General features: G+C 42.1%; 1 protein-coding gene across 1 annotated transcript in view; it reads left to right on the top strand.

The window, feature by feature from the left end:
* The window catches only part of PDE6D (phosphodiesterase 6D), a 60400-nt gene that overhangs the window by 34854 nt on the left and 2612 nt on the right, over positions 1 to 22934 (top strand). Inside the window, exons 2-3 of the mRNA XM_060767320.2 lie at positions 8140 to 8228; positions 20076 to 20201. Coding sequence (XP_060623303.1) covers positions 8140 to 8228; positions 20076 to 20201 — 215 coding nt within the window. The remainder of the gene's footprint in view (positions 1 to 8139; positions 8229 to 20075; positions 20202 to 22934) is intronic.

Below are 22934 nucleotides of genomic sequence, written 5' to 3' on the forward strand. Positions count from 1 at the left end.
TATCTAATGCCCAAGCCTGCAACATTCTCAATTCTCCAGTCACTTGTGCTCTTACAAGCACATATTTTATGTCCCTCATTTGTTCAAAATGTTATATTTTTCTTGAAATTGTCTGTGAGGATGAATTCCTGTTCTAGAATCATAGAATCCTTGGGTTGGAAGAGACCTCATGGGCCAGCCAGTCCAACCCCTTGTAAAGAAGCAGGAAAATCACATTCAAAGCACCCCCAACAGATGGCCATCCAGCCTCTGCTTAAAAGTCTCCAAAGAAGGAGCCTCCATCACACTCCGGAGCAGAGAGTTCCACTGCTGAACTGCTCTCTCACTCAGGAAGTTCTTCCTAATGTTCAAGTTGAATCTTCTTTCCTGTAGTTTGAAGCCATTTTTCTGCGTCCTAGTCTTCAGAGCAGCAGAAAGGAAGCCTGCTCCCTCCTCCCTATGACTTCCCCTCTCACACACACATATATATGTATATGTATACACACACACACACACACACATACTGCTTTGAGTCCCCCTAGGGGTGAGAAAAGCGGTATATAAATACTGTAAATAAATAAATAAATAAATAAATATGGCTGTCATGTCTCCCCCTAGCCTTCTCTTCTGAAGGCTAAACATGTCCAGCTCTTTAAGCCATTCCTCATAGGGCTTATTCTGTAGACCCTTGATCATTTGAGTCACCCTCCTCTGGGCACTTTCCCTGCTTGTCAACATCTCCCAGAATTGGACAAAGTATTCCAGGTGTGGTCTGACCAAGGCAGAGTAAAGGGGTAGCATGACTTCTCTGGATCTAGACTCTATATTCCTATTTATGCAGGCCAAAATCCCATTGCCTTTTTTTATCAGTGCATGACATTGTTGGCTCATTTTCCACTTCCTCCCCACAAGGACTCCAAAATCTTTTCCCCATGTCCTGCTGTTGAGCCAGGCACCGCCCCCATTCTGTATATTTGCATTTCATTTTTTTGTACCTAAGTGGAGTGTTTTGCATTTGTCCCTGTTGAACTTCATTTTGTTAGTTTTGGCCCATCATCTCTCTAATCTCTTAAGATTGTTTTGAATTCTCCTCCTGTCTTCTGGGGTATTGGCTATCCCTCCCAATTTGGTGTCGTTTGCAAATTTGATGATCATGCTTTCTAACCTTTCATCTAAGTCATTAATAAAGATACTGAACAGGACTGGGCCCAGGACGGAACCCTGCTTAGGGCACTCCACTTGTCACTTTTTGCACTCCACTAGTCACCTCTCTCTCAGTTTCCAATCAAGGGGTTGGGTGGTAAACTGGTGCTTCTGTCTGGCATAGTTTCCTTGTTGGCTGTGGCAAACTATTTTAAAATGCTGTGAAACTATGTGTGTTTTTTCTTTCAGAAACAACTAGCCACTCCGATATCACGTTTGTGATATCATCACCCCATCAACATGCATTCTTTGTACAAGTGACTCATCTTGAAAATACTATTTTTGTACAAAGCATGCGTGTTGATGGAGTGATGAATTCCTGAACTTATATGAGCCTAGGTTTTCAAGGGTAGTTGGTAGTCTTTTGCAGCAAAAAATATATAGAAACTTATGACACCTTACAGTCTAACATTCTTTATTTGGAATAAAGTACAGACTGGCATGATAGATAAAATTCGTCTGTGTTTAAAGGTGCCTTCATTGTGACTTTAGGGAACAGTTTGGATTTTGGCTTCTGCGGCATTTCAATGATATAGACATGAGCACCATTAAGCTGTCTCATGAGCACAATTGAACTACAGGTCCTCATCCTTTATTGAGTAGTTGTGTTAAAGTTTAGATAACTGGTGGAAGCATTTGCATGGATTTAACCTGATGGTTGGTCTAGACATCTTTTGAAGCAGGAATCAATACAGAAAAATATAGATTATAAACCATTAGAAAAAGCAAATTGGTCTCCATATACTTATGTTGTTGTTCATTCGTTCAGTCATCTCCGACTCTTCGTGACCTCATGGCCCAGCCCACGCCAGAGCTCCCTGTCGGCCGTCACCACCCCCAGCTCCTTCAAGGTCAGTCCAGTCACTTCAAGGATGCCATCCATCCATCTTGCCCTTGGTCGGCCCCTCTTCCTTTTGCCTTCCACTTTCCCCAGCATAATTGTCTTCTCTAGGCTTTGCTGTCTCCTCATGATGTGGCCAAAGTACTTCAACTTTGTCTCTAGTATCCTTCCCTCCAATGAGCAGTTGGGCTTTATTTCCTGGAGGATGGACTGGTTGGATCTTCTCACAGTCCAAGGCACTCTCAGAACTTTCCTCCAGCACCACAGCTCAAAAGCATCTCTCTTCCTTCGCTCAGCCTTCCTTAAGGTCCAGCTCTCACATCCGTAGGTGACTACCTTGGGGAATACCATGGCTTTGACTAGGCGGATCTTTGTTGCCAGTCTGATGTCTCTACTCTTTACTATTTTATTGAGATTGGACATTGCTCTCCTCCCAAGAAGGAAGCATCTTCTGATTTCCTGGCCACAGTCTGCATCTGCAGTCATCTTTGCACCTAGAAATACAAAGTCTGTCACGGCCTCCACAATTTCTCCCTCTATTTTCCAGTTGTCAATTATTCTTGTAATCTATATCCATATCCATATGCTTATAGATAGTCTGAATTTATTATTCTAAAGAGTCCTGTGTGTTTCAGCCTGTATGTAAATTGATTGGACTTCTTCAGGGGTATTAATCAGATCAGCAGCAGATCCTTCTGAACTTCCAAATACGCTTTCTCCAATCATTTATTGCCTAGAAGCCCAGTTACCTGAGAGAGTTCATCTGTAGCTCCAGAAGAAGTAAGTGGCAAGCCTCAATACATCTGGCTTAGAAGAACATTACTCTTGACTTGAAGATTCATAAAGGTAGAGTAGGTAGAAGCCATTCGGGGAACCGTTTGGGGGCTCCCAAATATCCATACATTTGACAAAACTCCATGGAGCTGATGGCTGGCACTGCCTGGGTATTCTGCACCATGTTTCTGCCTAATCTGTACTTTTTCATGGGTTTTTATAAATCAGCACTTCATGTCTTTCTGCCAAGTGGATGGTGGGGTTATGTCTCAGGCTCAAGTGCCTTGATGGCATTATTATGAGAGCTGCTTTCTTGACTAGAACTTCATTTCCCCTTTGACAGGTAAAAGGGAGAAAATGAGCAGTTAATTCAGACATAACACATTTGGATCCCCTCCTGGAGTCCATCAGCTTTTCTTTTTGCTCGGCAGCTCACCCTTTTCTCAAAATTGAATTCTTGAGTGGTTTAATAAGGGTCTGAATTTGGTAGAGATGATTATGGATTAGGAGCATCTTTTTTCTTTTCTCTTCCATCTCCATTCAGTTCTCCACCCTGGACTTTACAAATCACTGAAATTTGAGGCCTAAAACTGGAACAATGAAGCTGCTGTTTTCTGCACAGTGCATGCAAGCTTGAGTTTCTTGTGACTTCCTTTGCAGAAATCTATTTAATAGGTTCTTGTGGGTTTTTTCGGGCTATAGGGCCATGTTCTAGAGGCATTTCTCCTGACGTTTCGCCTGCATCTATGGCAAGCATCCTCTGATGCAAGGCTTTCATAGCCTTGTTCAAACTGCAGAGTAGAAAAGAGTGGTTAAATCTCCAACACATACATTTTCCTACAAATTGGGGAAGGTGATTTTGAGGTGAGAAAGCGTTGAGCCCTGAGTAAGAGTTCTGTGGCCTTCCAGTAGTGGACATTATTCACATCCAAGCATTTGCACCCGCATATTAAGTGGTCAGAAATACTGGGAATTACAGTACAGCAACATCTGGAGTTTTATATAATTCCCATCATGGGTCAAGCAGACTTCCTCTTTTGGAGCTGATCTGCTTGGGCACAATCTATTCAGACTGCCTTGGGCTTTAGAACACAGGAAAAAAGGGCAGAGTGCTGCGTAAAGCGACTTTTTGCTTTAAGAAGCCTGGGTTTGGGGATAGATTTTTAGTTCCTCGCCATTTCCTCTGACCAGTGCAATTGCAGTAAATTACTTGAAACGGAAATTGAAAAAGAAGGCTATAGGGAGCACATGTATTTCCATCTTGCCTAGCACAGAACCTAGACTCTTTGAATTTGGAACTAGATGTAATCTGTACCACATTTCTAGTTGCGTTACTATAATTGCTCTGTAGAAATTCCAGCTGTTTCAGTTGTGCCCATATTGAACAAGAGTGTAATCTTGGCTTTCTCAGCTGATGTCTTCTATTCACAAGAACATATTACAATTGGAGATGATCTTTCCAGACAATATGGGTTTTATTTCATTTTATTTTATTTATATTCTCCCTTTCTTCTAATACAGAATTCAGTGTGTTAGAAAAAAAAGGCCAATGCATCAATAGGATTCTAGTGTCTGCTTTGGTCAGACATCACTTGGAATAATCCTGGGTCCAGTTCTGGGCAACGCAGTCCTTCCCAATCTCTTCTTCTGTCCTGCCCCCCAATCTCTTCATGCCACCCCAAATACTTAGTGTGGGGAAGCCAAGACATACCAGTGGCCCATCCCTGTTATAGATGTTTAAAAAGAGATGTATGTCAAATAAAAATTTATTTGAGGACCTCGCTACCTCTGAGGACCTCACTACCTCTGAGGATGCTTGCCATAAATGCAGGCGAAACGTCAGGAGAAAATGCCTCTAGAACATGGCCATATAGCCTGGAAAAACCTACAACAACACAGTATTTTCTGTTGATCATGGGGGTTCTGTGTGGGAAGTTGCCCAATTCTATTGTTGGTAGGGTTCAAGGGGCTCTTTGTAGGTGAACTATAAATCCCATCAACTACAACACCCAAATGTCAAGGTCTATTTTCCCCAAACTCCACCAGTGTTCACATTTGGGCATATTGAGTATATGTGCCAAGTTTGGTCCAGACCCATCATTGTTTGAGTCCATAGTGCTCTCTGGATGTAGGTGAACTACAACTCCAAAACTCAAGATCAATGCCCACCAACCCTTTCCAGCATTTTCTCTTGGTCATGGGAGCTCTGTGTGCCAAGTTGAGTTCAATTCCATTGTTGGTGGAGTTCAGAATGCTCTTTGATTGTAGGTGAACTATAAATCCCATCAACTACAACACCCAAATGTCAAGGTCTATTTTCCCCAAACTCCACCAGTGTTCACATTTGGGCATATTGAGTATTTGTGCCAAATTTGGTCCAGACCCATCATTGTTTGTGTCCACAGTGCTCTCTGGATGTAGGTGAACTACAACTCCAGAACTCAAGATCAATGCCCACCAAACCTTTCCAGCATTTTCTCTTGGTCATGGGAGCTCTGTGTGCCAAGTTGAGTTTCAATTCCATTGTTGGTGGAGTTCAGAATGCTCTTTGATTGTAGGTAAACTATAAATCTCAGCAAGTATAACTCCCAAATGACAAAATCAATCCCACCAGTATCCAGATTTGGGCATATTGGGTATTTGTGCCAAATTTAGTCCAGTGTATGAAAATACATCCTGCATATCAGATATTGACATTATGTTTCATAACAGTTGTAAAATGACAGTTTTGAAGTAGCAACGAAAATAATGTTATGGTTGGGGATCACCACAACATGAGAAACTATATTAAGGGGTCATGGCATTAGTAATGTTGAGAAACACTGCACTAGACTATTGATTGGGTTGTTGTAGGTTTTTTCGGGCTATATGGCCATGTTCTAGAGGCATTCTCTCCTGATGTTTTGCCTGCATCTATGGCAAGCATCCTCAGAGGTAGTGAGGTCTGTTGGAACTAGGAAAAAGGGTTTATATATCTGTGGAATGACCAGGGTGAGACAAAGGACTCTTGTCTGCTGGAGCTAGGTGTGAATGTTTCTACTGACCACCTTGATTAGCTTACAATGGGCTGAGTGTGCCTGGAGCAAACTTTTGTTGAGAGGTAATTAGATGTTCCTGCCTGCTTCCTCTCTGTTGTTGTGTTGTGCAATTTTAGAGTTTTTTAATACTGGTAGCCAGATTTTGTTCATTTTCATGGTTTCCTCCTTTCTGTTGAAATTGTCCACATGCTTGTGTATTTCAATGGCTTCTCTGTGTAGCCTGACATGGTGGTTGTGAGAGTGGTCCAGTATTTCTGTGTTCTCGAATAAAATGCTGTGTCCAGGTTGGTTCATCAGGTGCTCTCCTATGGCTGACTTTTCTGGTTGAAGTAGTCTGCAATGCCTTTCATGTTCCTTGATTCGTGTTTGGGCAATGCTGCGTTGGGTTGTCCCTCTGTAGACTTGTCCACAGCTGCATGGTATACGGTAGACTTCTGCAGAAGTGAGAGGATCCCTCTTCTCCTTTGCTGAACGTAGCATTTGTTGGATTTTCTTGGTGGGTCTGTAGATAGTTTGTATGCTGTGTTTCCTATTGATTTATTGGCTTTCTAGCTGCCGCATCACTCTCTTAGGACACATTCAGCTTGTGGTCCACTAAGACTCCTAGAACCCTTTCTATGGACTCTTTTCAAGCCAGGTGTCTCCCATCCTAAACCTGTGCATTTCATTTCTCTCTGCCTAAGTGTAGTATTGTACCGCCTTCTTAATCCAAACCCTTCTGGCAGACTTCATTCAAAGAGAGCTCTGCTGTTCAGGCCTCTGTGACTTAATCGTACTTAACGCCGCCTTCTCGCTTCTGCCTGCATGTCCCTGCTGCTCTTCTGCAGATAAGGATCTTCCTATTTTTAACCACAGCCTTTCTTCTCCTCAGATAGGAGAACTGCTAAACCAATTAAACACATTAGGAGATAACGGTGCCTGCGGATCTGGTTCAGGATGTCTAATTCTTGCATGGCATAACGTGTTCTAGTAGCCGACCTTCTTCCCAGTTAGATAAGCGGCTAACTGGATCTTCTAGAAAGCACCTGCTCACTCATTCCAAGATTTCTTCTGGCTTTTCTAGGAGATTCCGCATAGACACATCTATATGTTGACGCTTTGCACTTTCCTCAAATCCTGTACGTTACTTTCCTAAGGTGTGTTGCAATTTCTGGAGAAATTTCTCCTGTCAAAGAGCGAGAAAGCTACATTTGCAACCAGCTCTGTGATGTCAATACTCTTTTCGGGGGACTCTTGTGCTTTCACTATTTTTTTTCATTGGACTTTTGGAAAAAGGAAGGTTATATAGTTCAGATCAATGGAAGAAAGCATGTTTAGTCTTTTTAAAAAGGCCAGGTTTGCTTCCTGGTGTCTTTAGTTGACAGAATTTAGGATTTGAGAGGGAGAAAGGAGAGGGTCATTGTTGGAGCTGACTTAGGGCCTTTCCACACAGCCATATAGCCTAGAAAACCAAGGCAGAGCATCCACAATATCTTCTTTGAACTGGATTATCTGAGTTCACACTGCCATATAACCCAGTTTGGATTTTATACAGCTGTGTGACAGGGGCCTCCGAGCTTGGCACAATTCCTTATTTGGACTGTTGCTCCAGAATCTCTCTGACAAACTGGGGGAGTATGGGAACTGTAGTCCAAAAATAACTTTTCCAAACTGTAGTTCAGGGATCCACAAACTTTTTAAATTGAGGGCCAGGTCACAATCCCTCAAACTGTTGGAGGGCCGGATTATAATTTGAAAAAAGCATGAATGAATTCCTATGCACACTGCACATCTCTTATTTGTAGTGCAAAAACACTTAAAAACAATACAATAATTAAAATGAAGTACAATTTTAACAAATACAAATTTATTAGTATTTCAATGGGAAGTGTGGGCCTGCCTTTGGCTGATGAGATAGGATTGTTGTTGTTTTTGTGTGCTTTCAAGTCGTTTCACTTCCGGGGTCTGTGGAGGCCAGGGAGGCAGGCCTTTCCTGTTGTGTCTCAGGCCGCCGCACTTCTGGGATCCCTGGCCTCCTTGGCCTCCACTAGATGTAAATATTTAATATTTTTAATTAATATTTTCAAAAACACGCGAAACCATGAGTCCGCTAAAAGTGAACCGCGAAGTACCGAGGGAACATTGTACCAACTATTACATTGTCCAAAAAAGGACATTGACGTGCATAGGGCAGATAAATATGTGTGTACATGTCCTTAACAGACTGCCAGTCTCAGCCTGATGGGATGTGCTCCTTGGTGTGGCAAGAGGGCTGGGGCTTTCAAACTTGGGGTGCTGCATTTTCCTTAACTGCCTCACAAACAGAAATTGGATGAACCTCCGGGATGCCGAAACTGGGAAAATTCTCTGGCAAGGAACAGAAGACCTCTCCGTCCCAGGAGTCGAACATGAAGGTACTGTTGTGGCTGGAGTCGCAGGGTGGGGCTGCATTTGGACCCAATTCAGGGCTGTTTGTTGATGTCCATACAGTGCTATCTGTGATCATAAGCTTCATAAACGCAATGTAAGCATTAACAAAAGTCAGTCCCCAAGGAGCTTGAATTGATATTTGAATTGAGGAATATGAAAGTAGAGGAGGAAGGAAAAGGAGAGGTGACTATAAATAAGTAATGAACATTAGGTAATGCACTACTTAGGCTTCCTGTATTTCCTCAATGAATTCAGAAAACACACTAGAAAAATACATTGTAGATTTGATGCACGTAGAAACATGAAAAGTGCCTTATTCTTAGATGATGATGATGATGATGATGTAATAATAATTTTATTTTTATACCCTGCCTCCATCTCCCCGAAGGGACTTGGGGCAGCTTACATGGGGCCAAGCCAAACAGAACAGTTAAAACATAACACATTAAAATGCATATCAGCAAAATAATAACAAAAGCAATATAACAAAACAAAACATTTAATAGTGTATAAAATGAACATCAAAACTGACAGCCAGTAGCAAATTTCAAAGTCTCGTTGCGAACGCATTGGTCCATCCAGGATAGTATTGTCAGTTAAATTGAATTTCAACATTTTTGTTTAAAAATATTGACAACAACAACACCAATAAATTGTTTTTGTTACTCAGCACTTCCCGTGGCTCAAGGCTGGGCACAACAGAGTTAAAACACATCACCATAAAATAAGGTAAAGGAAAATGTTTCCCCTGACATTAAGTCTAGTCATGTCCAACTCTGGGAGTTGGTGCTCATCTTCATTTCTAAGCCGAAGAGTCAGTGTTGTCCATAGACACCTCCAAGGTCATGTGGCTGGCATGAGTTCATGGAGCGCTGTGCTGTCGCACGCTGGGCCTGTACATGAGACTGTAGACAGGACATAAATTCTGTGTGCCCAACGGGACGCCAGGGCTGCCTCAGATTAAAGGCCTTTGGATTTCCTTAAACAGTCTTTAGATTGCTTAAAGGTTCAACAAAGTTCTTTATTCTTGAAATCAAACAGGTACTTCAATGCTTTCTTAATAGTCTATTGGCTCTCTCAATCTTGTCCACAGGGTACAGGCACTACCTTCATAACTGTATTTTAACTAATGGAGAAATCCTTAACCTCTTGTCTGGGCAGTCTGTCTTTGCCTCTGTTGGCGTGGAGCCCCTGCACCCAGTACCAACTGCTTCTGGCTGCCGCAAGTGACCCTTACCAAGCAGAGCTTTGTAGACTTCCAGGGGAAAGGAAGGTGTTCAGGTTTCAGTGATGGCTGGCTGAAGTGCTCTGGGACCAGATTCCCTCAGCAAAGGAACTGAAAGGCTGTAAAATCCTTAGCAAAAGAGCTGTGCTGAGACTGCATCTCTGGCCAAACTATGGGGCTATATATCCCCGGCCAAGCTGTAGAAGACTACTGTTTCTACAGGAGCTCTTGGTTTTATGTCCTGAATGAAAAGCTTCTCTGTGTGGACTGACCCAAAATGGCTCCTATTCCCTCCTAAACCCAAAAAGGGGGCGGAACCAGGGAACCTAACGATAATTGACAGGTCATAGATCCAATAAATGCAAACTAAGGAAAGCCATCTAACTGCAAAGGCATAGAACTTTAAAATACATGCAACAATCAACAAATATCAAGATAAGCTGGAGCTCCTGGTGCGGCTGTCCCAGAACAAGTGCTGTCACCTTCCCATAGAAGTGGTACCTATTGATCTCACATTTGTGTGTTTTCAAACTGCTAGGTTGGTAGAAGACGGAGCTAACAATGGGAACTTGCCCCACTCCCTGGATTCGAACTGCCAACCTTTCGGTCAGCGAGTTCAGCAGCTCAGTGGTGTTAACCCACTGCGCCACTGGGCCAACCTTAAAATTCTTACATTTGAATACACCACAACAAAATGCATATAGTAAAATGGATACTGCAAGGACTGTAATGCAATACATTTTAAATTGACTGGGTGGGCCTGCCAGAAGAGATAGGTCTTCAGTTGTGTCTTGAATTCTGACAGTTCGTTTTAAACAATACAGGTGAGTAATGGCACTGCATATATAACAAGTGAAAGCAGTAACAAAAAATCCTACTAGAAAAAATTTAAATGTAGTTGTTTGAAAGTGTTTGTGTTTTCAGTGATTGTCACAAGTCAGAGATACGTTTTGGGTGGTATATAGTATTATTAACAGTGACTTTCCAGAAGTTGTCAAAGGCTTTCATGTCCGGAATCACTGGGTTGTTGTAGGTTTTTTTGGGCTATATGGCCATGTTCTAGAGGCATTCTCTCCTGACGTTTCGCCTGCGTCTATGGCAAGCATCCTCAGAGGTAGTGAAGTCTGTTGGAACTAGGAAAAGGGGTTTATATATCTGTGGAATGGCAAGGGTGAGACAAAGGACCCTTGTCTGCTGGACCTGGGTGTGAATGGTTCAACATCCCTCCTCTCCTTCAGGAGGAAGTTAAAAATCCTGGATTTGGGACCAGGCCTTTGGGTAAGATGGCAGATGGACAAAGACAAAGACGACCAGAGCAGGAAAGGACAGTGACAATGCTGGATGGATTATGGAATTATAAATCGGCGAACATTGACCACAGGATGATTTTATTACTGTTTTTGTATTGATGTGATTGTTTTAACTAGTGATAATTGCTAATGTTAAATTGTAAATTGTATATTGTACTTTGTGAATTGTTGGGCATCGAATTGTGCCTGTTTTTGTAAGCCGTCCTGAGTCCTCCCTTGGGGGTTGAGAAGGGCGGGTTAGAAGCACTCCAAATAAATAAATAAATAAACTGACCACCTTGATTAGCATTTGATGGCCTGGCAGTGCCTGGGGCAATCTTTGGTTGAGAGGTGATTAGATGTGCCTGATTGTACCGCATAGAGTCGCTGTATCAGGCTGATATATGCGGTATAGAAGAAAAGCAAATAAATAAATAAATAAATAAATTGTTACCCCTCTGTTGTTTTGCTGTTGTAATTTTAGAGTTTTTTAAACATTCACACCTAGCTCCAACAGACAAGAGTTCTTTGTCCCACCTTGGTCATTCCACAGATATATAAACCCATTTTCCTAGTTCCAACAGACCTCACTACCTCTGAGGATGCTTGCCGTAGATGCAGGCGAAACGTCAGGAGAGAATGCCTCTAGAACATGGCCATATAGCCCAAAAAAACCTACAACTTTCCAGAAGTTCTTTTCAGATAGATTATTCCCTAAACTTATGTAGAGATTGCTGGTAGTTTCCCATCTAAACACTCTCAGTTCTCAGTCTCTAAAATCAGACATAGCTGATAATGCTCAGGATAATGTGGCGGTGGAAAAAACATTAAAACAATGAATGTACAATTAAATAGTACTCAGTAAAAAGAGATGAATAAAGAGAATGACATAAAATATTTCATTGGCGTAAATGGCCTCAGAAAATTGGAAGGCTGTTGTGTTCTGTCTCCTTGGTATGACGGATGACGCAGGGGGTGTGTGTGTGTGTAAGAGGGAGAATGCGAATGAGTGGAAGGCATGCACGCATGAATGAATGGGAAAAAATGACAGCATGATGGGTGAATGAAGAGCAGGGAGTGTGGATGTCCCTCCCTGCCTTTCCATTAGGACTTGACCATTACCAGTCCATGGCTGTCAGCCCTTTCCCCCAGCAGCAAAATTATCTACCCTCCTGGTTACAGCAGTGAAAGCTTTCAAATCCTTTAAATTAGTATATTTCAAGGTATGTGATGTTCAGGACCGATAATTTCCTCCCAGTGTGCTAGTGATTGGTACCCTATTTATATTGTGTTGCTGTAATTCCTGAAAACCTGCCAAGGACCAGCATCCAGTGGCTCAGTCACACTGTTTTACAAGGGCTTCCTCTTCAACCCAAGGCATGTAGGGAATGCGCAGCGCACTTTGAAGCCAAATTGCACTTCTAAGAGCATGGCTTGGCTTCAAATCAAGGCACATTTTCCATTGCATCTTGATTAAAAGCAAGAGTCCTTGTTCAGAAAAGTCCTTTTTTGCTGTGACTGCATTAAAAGAGCAGCCGTTCCGTTTTACTGCTGCAGTGTCACACAAATTATGGCGCAGTGCATTGCTTTTTTGGGACATCCAGAAAAACCATTGGGCAGTTGGTTTGTTTTGCCCCTGGAGAAAGACCTTGTCACTGGCATCATGAGATAAGTGTTGGATCACCCCCAAAGCCTCCTCCCTCCCAATTCCCACAGTAGTTAACTTTCTTAGAGCATCATAGTAGTTGTGATGCACTCGGAAAGCTTATATGCAGGAAACGAGAGTAAGTTGGGTTGTTGTAGGTTTTTGCATAGGCTATATGGCTATGTTCTAGAGGCATTCTCTCCTAACGTTTCGCCTGCATCTATGGCAAGCATCCTCAGAGGGAGTGAGGTCTGTTGGAACTAGGAAAAGGGTTTATATATCTTTGGAATGACCAGGGTGGGACAAAGGACTCTTGTCTGCTGGAGCTAGGTGTGAATGTTTCCACTGACCACATTGATTAGCATTTGATGGCCTGGCTGTTGTTTGGTGTGGCTTGTTAGGGCCTGGGGCAATCTTTTGTTGAGAGGTGATTAGATGTTCCTGATTGTTTCCTCTCTGTTGTTTTGCTGTTGTAATTTTAGAGTTTTTTAATACTGGTAGACAGATTTTCTTCATTTTCATGGTTTCCTCCTTTCTGTTTAATCACCTCTCAACAAAAGATTGGCCATCTGAAAGGACGTTGCCCAGGGAACACCTGGATGTATGATGTTTTACCATCCTTGTGGGATCTGGAGCTGACAGAGGAAGCTCAACCCACTCTCCCTGGATTCAAACCACTGACCTATTGGTTAGCAATCCTGCCGGCACAAAAGTTTAACCCATTGTGCCACCGGGGGTAAAAAGAATTTTTTTCATTGGAGGTTAGATGAAACTAACTTGCAGAAAGACTGCATAGAAATTGCTGGGTTGTTGTAGGTTTTTCCGGGCTATATGACCATGTTCTAGAGGCATTATCTCCTGACGTTTCGCCTGCATCTATGGCAAGCATCCTCAGAGGTAGTGAGGTCTGTTGGAACGAGGAAAAAGGTTTATATATCTGTGGAATGACCAGGGTAGGACAAAAAAACTCTTGTTTGCTGGAGCTAGGTGTGAATGTTTAAACTGACCACCTTGATTAGCATTTAATGGCTTGGAAGTGCCTGGGGGGAATCTTTCATTGAGAGTGATTTGATGTGCCTGTTTACTCTCTGTTGTTTTGCTGTTGTAATTTTTTTTGAGTTTTTTCATACTGGTAGCCAGATTTTGTTCATTTTGATGGTTTCCTCCTTTCTGTTGAAATGGTCCACATGCTTCTTATGGATTTCAATGGATTCTCTGTGTAGTCTGACATGGTGGTTGTGAGAGTGGTCCAGCATTTCTGTGTTCTCAAATAATATGCTGTGTCCAATCAGGCACGTCAAATCACTCTCAACAAAAGATTCCCCCCAGGCACTTCCAAGCCATTAAATGCTAATCAAGGTGGTCAGTTGAAACATTCCCACCTAGCTCCAGCAGACAAAAGTCCTTTGTCCCACCCTGGTCATTCCACAGATATATAAACCCATTTTCCTACTTCCAACAGACCTCACTACCTCTGAGGATGCTTACCATAGATGCAGGCGAAACGTCAGGAGAAAATGCTTGTAGAACATGGCCATATAGCCCAGAAAAACCTACAACAACCCAGTGATTCCGTCCATGAAAGCCTTCGACAATACACTGCATATAAAAAAAATTTCAAACAATCTTAAGGAATGTTTTGAAGACACTTTGTGCAAAGGTATGGAAAGGAACAACCTAATTACTGTTGATTGAGGCTAGAGCAAAGGGTGATGGGTATTTACTGCAGAGGTTAAGGAACCAAGGGTATTCCATCTATTCCTTCCTTCCTTCCTTCCTTCCTTCCAGAAGTAAGTGTTGCCCTCCTGAGCCTAATATGTCCTATCAATTACAAAGAGGTAGTCCTGTACTTTTAACACGCAGAAATATAACCAAAAGTGTTCAAATATTTTTGATTTCGTTTACAAAATCATAGATTGTCTCCTTTCTGGCTTAACTAGTATTGAAGTTTAGTCAACAGCTCAGTTTTGTTTCCATTTAATTGTTTGCTAGTGTTAAATGGAGACGATTTGTTGGTTAGCAAGCAGGCATTTTATAATCCCCCCAAATGCATACAGCCTGCAGCTGTCAAAACAAAAATCTTGATGTATTTTTTCAAATATGAGAAGCAAGGAGGGAAAGGGAAGATTGGACACTGAGAGAAGGTTTTGCTAAATTCCTGTAGTCTATGCTCTGATCTTGAGTTTGCACTAGAAAGAGTTGGCTTGTTGGTTATCCATTTGCCTTTGTTGCCCCATCTCTTTATGCAGCATGCATTAGCCTTTTGGCCTTCAGAACAATATTGGAGAGCATGTTAGAAAGGACCAAGTAGCAACAGTAAGAACTGACCACGGAACAACAGACTGGTTCAAGATTGGGAAAGGCGTACGGCAAGGCTGCATCCTCTCACCCAACCTTTTTAACTTGTATGCAGAACACATCATGCGATGTGCGGGGCTGGATGAATGCAAAGCTGGGGTGAAAATTGCTGGAAGAAACATTAACAACCTCAGATATGCAGATGACACCACTCTGATGGCCGAAAGCGAGGAGGAGCTGAGGAGCCTTCTAATCAAGGTGAAAGAAGAAAGCGCAAAAGCCGGGTTGCAGCTAAACGTCAAAAAACCAAGATTATGGCAACAAGAATGATTGACAACTGGAAAATAGAGGGAGAAACCGTGGAGGCCGTGACAGACTTTGTATTTCTAGGTGCAAAGATTACTGCAGATGCAGACTGTAGCCAGGAAATCAGAAGACGCTTACTTCTTGGGAGGAGAGCAATGTCCAATCTTGATAAAATAGTAAAGAGTAGAGACATCAGACTGGCAACAAAGATCCGCCTAGTCAAAGCCATGGTATTCCCTGTAGTCACCTACGGATGTGAGAGCTGGACCTTAGGGAAGGCTGAGCGAAGGAAGAGAGATGCTTTTGAGCTGTGGTGTTGGAGGAAAGTTCTGAGAGTGCCTTGGACTGCGAGAAGATCCAACCAGTCCATCCTCCAGGAAATAAAGCCCGACTGCTCACTGGAGGGAAAGATACTAGAGACAAAGTTGAAGTACTTTGGCCACATCATGAGGAGACAGGAAAGCCTAGAGAAGACAATTATGCTGGGGAAAGTGGAAGGCAAAAGGAAGAGGGGCCGACCAAGGGCAAGATGGGTGGATGGCATCCTTGAAGTGACTGGACTGACCTTGAGGGAGCTGGGGGTGGTAACGGCCGACAGGGAGCTCTGGCGTGGGCTGGTCCATGAGGTCACGAAGAGTCGGAGACGACTGAACGAATGAACAACAACAATGTTAGAAAAGTGTAGCCAGATGGAGGCAATGCAGTGACAGGCCATTAATCTGGCTTTTGCCTCCCCCCCCCCCCAATTCCCCATCCACTTTAGCTTCCTAGATCCCTTAGTCTTTTTTTTTTTAATGTACAATGCTTTTTGCAGGAAATCACTGTGCTAACCTGCTTAATACCGTTGAGTTGGGTGCCTTACGAATTATGCCCCGGCTAAAAAGCTAAAAATACCATAAGACCCTGTGGAATAGCTCCAGCAATGACGATAATTCAGTCTCCGTTTCTGTTGTCAAGAGTCCTGGCTGATGTAATGCCCACTGGGATCCCATCATGAAAAAACACACACATTAAACAGGGAATAAATATAATGTGGATCTGATTGACTCCAACTTAAGTTTGTTTGGGGCCATGAGACTTAAATACTCTGGCTTAAATCCAAATGGCTGGTCCCAACTAGAGTAGACAAATTGAATCAATGGGATTTGCATAAGTGTTGATTTACCTAGTCTGTAATTTATTCAGCGGGTTTGCACAAGCTGGGACCAGCAGCTGAATTTAAGTCAGTTTAATTCAATTTAAGTAGTTTTGAGTGAATTTAAGCATTTGAATTTAAGCATGTAAATTTAAGCTTCCAGCATTTTCTCTATTGCCTGTGCCATCTCAGAATGGATGGTATTGATGGAAATTGCATTCCCTTCCAAATCATAGAATCAAAGAGTTGGAAGAGACCTCACGGGCCATCCAATCCAACCCCCTGCCAAGAAGCAGGAATTTTGCATTCAAATCACCCTTGACAGATGGCCATCCAGCCTGTTTAAAAGCTTCCAAAGAAGGAGCCTCCACCACACTCCGGGGCAGAGAGTTCCACAATGTGGGAACTGCACCCCAACATCGAAAGATGGGGATTTATCTTAGGAATTGGCACCTCTATTTTCAACATTTACACAATATGGAAAGTGTTGAGCATATTATTGCACCTCAAAATAGAGCTGAAATCACCAGAACTGCACACAGTCTTTGTAGTTTATTAAAAAATAAAATATGAAAAGTTTAAAAAGCAAGTGATGTTCCAAAGATCAATAAAACATAGCACTATAAAGCAGGATTCCAAGAGGCACCAACGAAACAAAGTCACGTGAGAACATGACAAAATCCCAAGACCATGGACATAAGAACTGTAAAATAATCTAGGCAAACGAGCACAAGCTGCTCGGTTGAGCAAGAAGTTGCCCTGACAAAGGTTTGTTTTCAAACACACTGCTTAATACCCTTTGCAATACATTAAAGCATTTCTTTGGCCTCTGATCTCCTTCTTGTTGGCTATTCTCACACTCCTTCGAACTTTGAATTCCAAACGGTCAGCCCAATCTAAGATTCCCATTTCATCAAGGTCAGGTTGCTCGTTAGTGTCAGCCTGATTGCCTTCCTGCCTACTATCAGACTGAGAACTGTCCTCCTTTTCTGAGTCAATTTGCACCTAGAATCATAGAATCATAGAATCAAAGAGTTGGAAGAGACCTCATGGGCCATCCAGTCCAACCCCCTGCCAAGAAGCAGGAATATTGCATTCAAATCACCCCTGACAAATGGCCATCCAGCCTCTGCTTAAAAGCTTCCAAAGAAGGAGCCTCCACCACACTCCGGGGCAGAGAGTTCCACTGCTGAACGACTCTCACAGTCAGGAAGTTCTTCCTAATGTTCAGATGGAATCTCCTCTCTTGTAGTTTGAAGCCATTGTTCCGCGTCCTAGTCTCCAAGGAAGCAGAAAACAAGCTTGCTCCCTCCTCCCTGTGGCTTCCTCTCACATATTTATACATGGATATCATATCTCCTCTCAGCCTTCTCTTCTTCAGGCTAAACATGCCCAGTCCCCTAAGCCGCTCCTCATAGGGCTTGTTCTCCAGACCCTTGATCATTTTAGTTGCCTCCTCTGGACACATTCCAGCTGGCTTGTTTCAGTATCAAAAACATCATTCCCTGCTGTGGGAAACTGAACTTGTACACCCTGTTCCTCATTGTCTACAACAGGAACATTTTCAACATGATTGTGAACTTGAATCCCATCATCCTCGTCAGAGTCACTCTGAGACCCCATCTGAGTCACAACACATATGAAGTTTCCCAGATTTTGAGATGCCATGCCTTAGGTTCTTCAGGCTTTTTCTTATTTGCCAATGCATTCCATGAAGCTGAGGAAACCCTTCGAAAGGGTTTTCTAGAGGTCATAAAATTACTTTGAGGGGAAGTGCAACTCCTTCAAACACAGCAGCTGTGCTGGTTGTGGATTTCTGAATGCAGTAGTCCAAAAGAGCAAGGTTTCAGAGTTTTGGGGTTCTCTTGTCTTTTGAATCAAGGGAGCTGTGAGGCTGCAGTGAATTGCAAAGGTCTGGGTGAGTGCTAGACTGCACACAGATTGTAGGTAAGACAGACACATTACTACACAAATAAAACAACCTGATTCCACTTTAATTGGAACAGTAGCATCCTATGGAACCCTAGGACTTTGGTGAGTTATGAGGTATCTGGAACATAATTCAAAATTCTACTATCTATACTGCAAATCCCAAGAGTCCATAGGATAGCTCAGTTCTTCCCAACATTTGGTCTTCCAGGTGTTTTGGACTTCAGCTCCCACAGTTCCGAAAAATTGGAAAATTGCCTGGGATTTCTGGGAGTTGAAGTCCAAAATACCTGGAGGACTAAAGACTTGGAACCCCTGGAATAGAACCATGGCAGTTAAAATGGAGTCATGCTCCTTATTTGTGTAGTGTAAAAGCGTTCCAGATATCCAAGCCTAGCTGTTTTTCCTGAGATGTCCCAGAGGAACAGGCGTAAGCAGCGGCCAGGGATTTCAGGACCCATTTCATCTTGCAAGAGCTCCAATGCAGCAAGTCACAAACTCCATCATTACCTGTCACTACTTCCTTTTGTTGGGTAACAAGAGTGCAGCAAAGTTGCATTTTAGAATTAATGAATTAAGTAGGAGTTGAAACCACTTTGTTGATATACTGAGTCAATAGCTTCTAGTTTCAAAAGTTACCTTTTACAGGAAATCTTCAAACATAAAATTCTGGTCAATCTGGAGAGTTTTTTCTCCAAAGAACAACAGAATGTCAGGAAAGTGGAGAGAAGTGTAGCAAGTGACATAGCAAGTCATCATCCAGCAAGTAATGCTAACAAAATCCAGGAGTTTAGTGAAAGGTCCCTCGTCCTTTTCCTCTTCCAAGACATGTGTTCAGAATCCTGTGATATAGAAATGCATTCTGACATCCTCCTGAACCAAAGCAAAGTATAGTATCTTTTGCCAGATGAAATACAGTTGTAGTTTAAAAACCAAAGTAGAAACAGTCCAGACATCTGTATTGATTCCTGGCCCATAGGCCCCACTTACATAGATATTTAAATACTTGGAACTCATGTGAACCAAAACTGCTTTCCTTTGAGCTCACACATGTTGTCTTCACTGCAGCCTGAAAGAATGTCTTGCCTGCCACAAGAGAGTGGATTGTGTTGTACTAGAGCCCTGAAGTGTCTTTTCACCACAAACCACACACTGTGCAGTTAATCCAGTGTAAGAGTTTATTAAAAGAAGAGTATAATAAAAGCTGAATATATGAAAAGCAAGCAAATATAAAAAAGGAATCAAAGTTCACCAGGTTATGTCCATAAATGACAAAAATCCCACAAATCCCTTCAGAGAAAGTCTCTTAAGATAATTCCAGCAATATATGCAAGAACCAGGTACATAAATCCAAGGCAAGCAAAACTGCCATTCAAAGACAAGGTACATAAATCCAAGGTAGGCAAAACTATGCCTCACAAAATCAGAATACGGAAACAGCTTGACACTTGATTACATGAATTTCACAGGTCTTCCTGTACTGGAACACAACATTGCTCTCACGATTATTTTATCAGCATGAACCACTTTTGAAAGCCAAAAATCTCACCCATGAGATCATTTCTTTTGCACCTGCTCTCCTTATCTCTGAGCCTTTAGAGAAGCAAGTCCTTAATTGCAAGTCCTGTTGTCTTAGCTCTAATCTCTCTGAGCTCGACAAACATTTGTCTTCCCCAATTTCCTCAGACTGCACTTCTGGTAGATTCCCATGAGAACGGCCTTCACTGTTCTCTTGGGAGCTACCAGGAGATACCAAAACATTGCTGCCGGAGGAGTCCAAAACATTTCTCTCTGGGCCCTCTGAATCTCTCCCAGCATCCCCAGCCTCATCTTCTGAACACTCAGAATCTGACCAGGACACAACAGATTGGTTGTCTTGTTTGGGTAGAAACCCAGCCTTTGCCTGTTTTTCCTTGTTCTTCAGCCTCATTGTTTTATACAAGAGCAGGGTTTATTTTTTTTTCTGCTTGAAATAATTATCTGATTTCCTCCTCTCTCTCGTAGCTCGTGTCCCGAAGAAAATTTTAAAATGCAAGGCTGTGTCTCGGGAGCTAAATTTTTCATCAACGGAGCAGATGGAGAAATTCCGACTGGAACAGAAAGTGTATTTCAAAGGACAGTGTCTAGAAGGTAAGGTTCTGTTCAGTGGTCAGATGGCGTGGAAGAGGGAATGAATTTCATGGTTCTCTGCAATAGTTCAAAATGTTCTTGGTAGACCAGAATATATGCCTGTCCTTCTTTTCTTCAGTCTCTTCCAATTACATGTCTTTGAGATGAAAGAGCCCGCAACTTCAACAAGTTATAGACCACATATTTTGCTTCAGATGTGTATATAAGTGCCAGTGGGGCAGGAACAAAATGTGCAAATGGCCCATCATCTCTTGCATGGCCATGGTCCTAATTTTGTCTGCCAAGATGGGGATGAGGCACTAAAATATATGTGAACCCATTGCCCAGAGACATGTGATAGTCCTCTTCTGTTCAGTGACCAGAGTTGCCACAGTTCTGTTTTGAAAGCAGATAGTCCTAGGTTCCTTCCTCAGCTTCTGATAAATGCTTGGGATCACTCAGTAAACGGAGAAACCAAGTGGTTTTGCCATTCAGAGGGATCCATAGCCTAATGTAGGATTATTACTTGCACCAATTCAAGGGATCTTACAGTATATAAAAGAGTGATTATTTTCTTTGAGACTGGAAATATCGTTTTCGCCTCAATTGACCTGTGGTGATGGAATGCAGATGTTTCACCAGTGACACCTAGCAAGCCTAGAGGTTTATTTAAATAGGTACAATATTCTGAGAAGAATTAATGAAAGTGCTTGTCAGAGCTACACTGGCTGTTAGGACCAAAACTGAGCAATTTGTCAAAGTTTAGGAATATTCAGGCTGGTATTTTTTATTTATTTATTTACAGTACTTACATTCCGCCCTTCTCACCCCAAAGGGGACTCAGGGCGGATTACAGAACACATATACGGCAAACATTCAATGCTGATTATACAATGACAAGACAGACAACAGATAGAGGTAGATGTTCAGCATTTTCTCATCATTCTGCATCTTTTGGAGGCTGTGCTTGGTTCCAGCCACAGGGAATGCTGTAGCTCCATCTCCTTGCTGAATTATTTATTATTACTTTTTATTTCAAGCATTTGTACCCCGCCCTTCTCAACCCCTGGGGCGGGGGGGGACGGGACTCAGGGCAGCTGAGCACAATTTCATGCCATTACATATGATCCAGGGTCTAAATCCGAAATGTTGGCACTGTGGGAGTAGAGAAGCCTGGTACTCACATCTATGGTGGCAATGTAAGGAGACACAAAAGTTTTGGAATCAAATCTTCATGAAAATTGAATTATATACAAAAATAGAAAATGATTTAAATATGGAGATTCTCTTAAAAGGGATTTGCGGGGACAGTAAAATAAAAGCGCATGAACAAAAATTAATGATGATGTTTAGAGCAGCACATGCTGTGATTGCCAGGGGGTGGAAAGAAAAAAAGAAATGGACCCTGGGAAAATTGTATGAATATGTGTGGGAACAAGTACAATTGGAAAATATAGATATTATAAGAAATGAAAAACTACGGACATAAAAGCAGAAGGAAATCAAAGAAATATGGTCACCCTTTAAAAATTGGATACAAGAAGCTAAACCAGAAGACGATCATTAGGAAAAAAAACTAGATAGAATGCAATGATGGCTTGATTAAAGGAAGAAGGACCAACTTGTCAACGGGGGGAAGGGTTAAGGGGTGGAAAGAAAAAATGTATTGAAACCAAAGCAATGTAAAAAAAGTAAAGATAAATGTATTACAAATAGTTGTTAACAATACCATAAATATTTTTTTTTAAAAAAATCGATGCCATTACATAAATAATACTTACAGTAATACATATAAAACACAGTAAATTGATTACAACATTAGTTTTAAAATTAAAAAAAGTACATTAATGAAAAGTGCAATAATACTGGCTGTCTAGCCTTATGCATTTGCATTTGTATGTTTTAACGGTTTTATAATTTGATAAGTTATATTTATTATTTGTATGTATAATGAGGCATTGAATTTTTCCATAATCTGTAAGCCGCTCTGAGTCCCCTTCAGGGTGAGAAAAGCGGGGTATAAATACAGTTAATAAATAAATAAATAAATAAAATTATGTAGAAACAAATTCAGTGAGCACAACACAATCGGAAGAGCTTTCTTTGTTCGTAAACATTCCTCCAAAATGTTGTGCCTAAAATAGCTCCACACTTAATGCGGTTCCTATTAATCTGCTCACATTGTTGTTTTTGATCTGCTAGGTGGGTGGGGAGCTGGGCTGAAGGTCAGGAGCTCACCCTGACCCGGCTTCGAACTGTCAACCTTTCAGTTTGCAAGATTTACTACAGCTGCAGCTGGTGATTAACCTGCTGTGATAAAACCGGCTCAATTACTTAAAGCATCTGAAACCAATGATAGTTTAGGCAACTGTTTGCTGTCCAGACCATTGTTTTCATGGGTGTTTACAGAGCAAGTAAGGATCAGGGTGTTTTCCTTTTACATCATAATTTATTTCTAGCCCTGCCCTATATCTATGATTCTCAGGACAAATAGGAGCCCCCGGTGGTGCAGTGGGTTAAAGCCCTGTGCTGGCAGGATTGAAGACCGACAGGTCACAGGTTCGAATCCAGGGAGAGTGTGGATGAGCTTCCTCTGTCAGCTCCAGCTCCTCATGCGGGGACATGAGAGAAGCCTCCCACAAGGATGGTAAAACATCAAAATATCCAGGCGTCCCCTGGGCAATGTCCTTGCAGACAGTCAATTCTCTCACACCAGAAGCAACTTGCAGTTTCTCAAGTCACTCCTGACACAGC

The sequence above is a fragment of the Anolis sagrei genome, chromosome 3 (genome assembly GCF_037176765.1).
Source record: "Anolis sagrei isolate rAnoSag1 chromosome 3, rAnoSag1.mat, whole genome shotgun sequence".
Lineage (NCBI taxonomy): Eukaryota > Metazoa > Chordata > Lepidosauria > Squamata > Dactyloidae > Anolis > Anolis sagrei.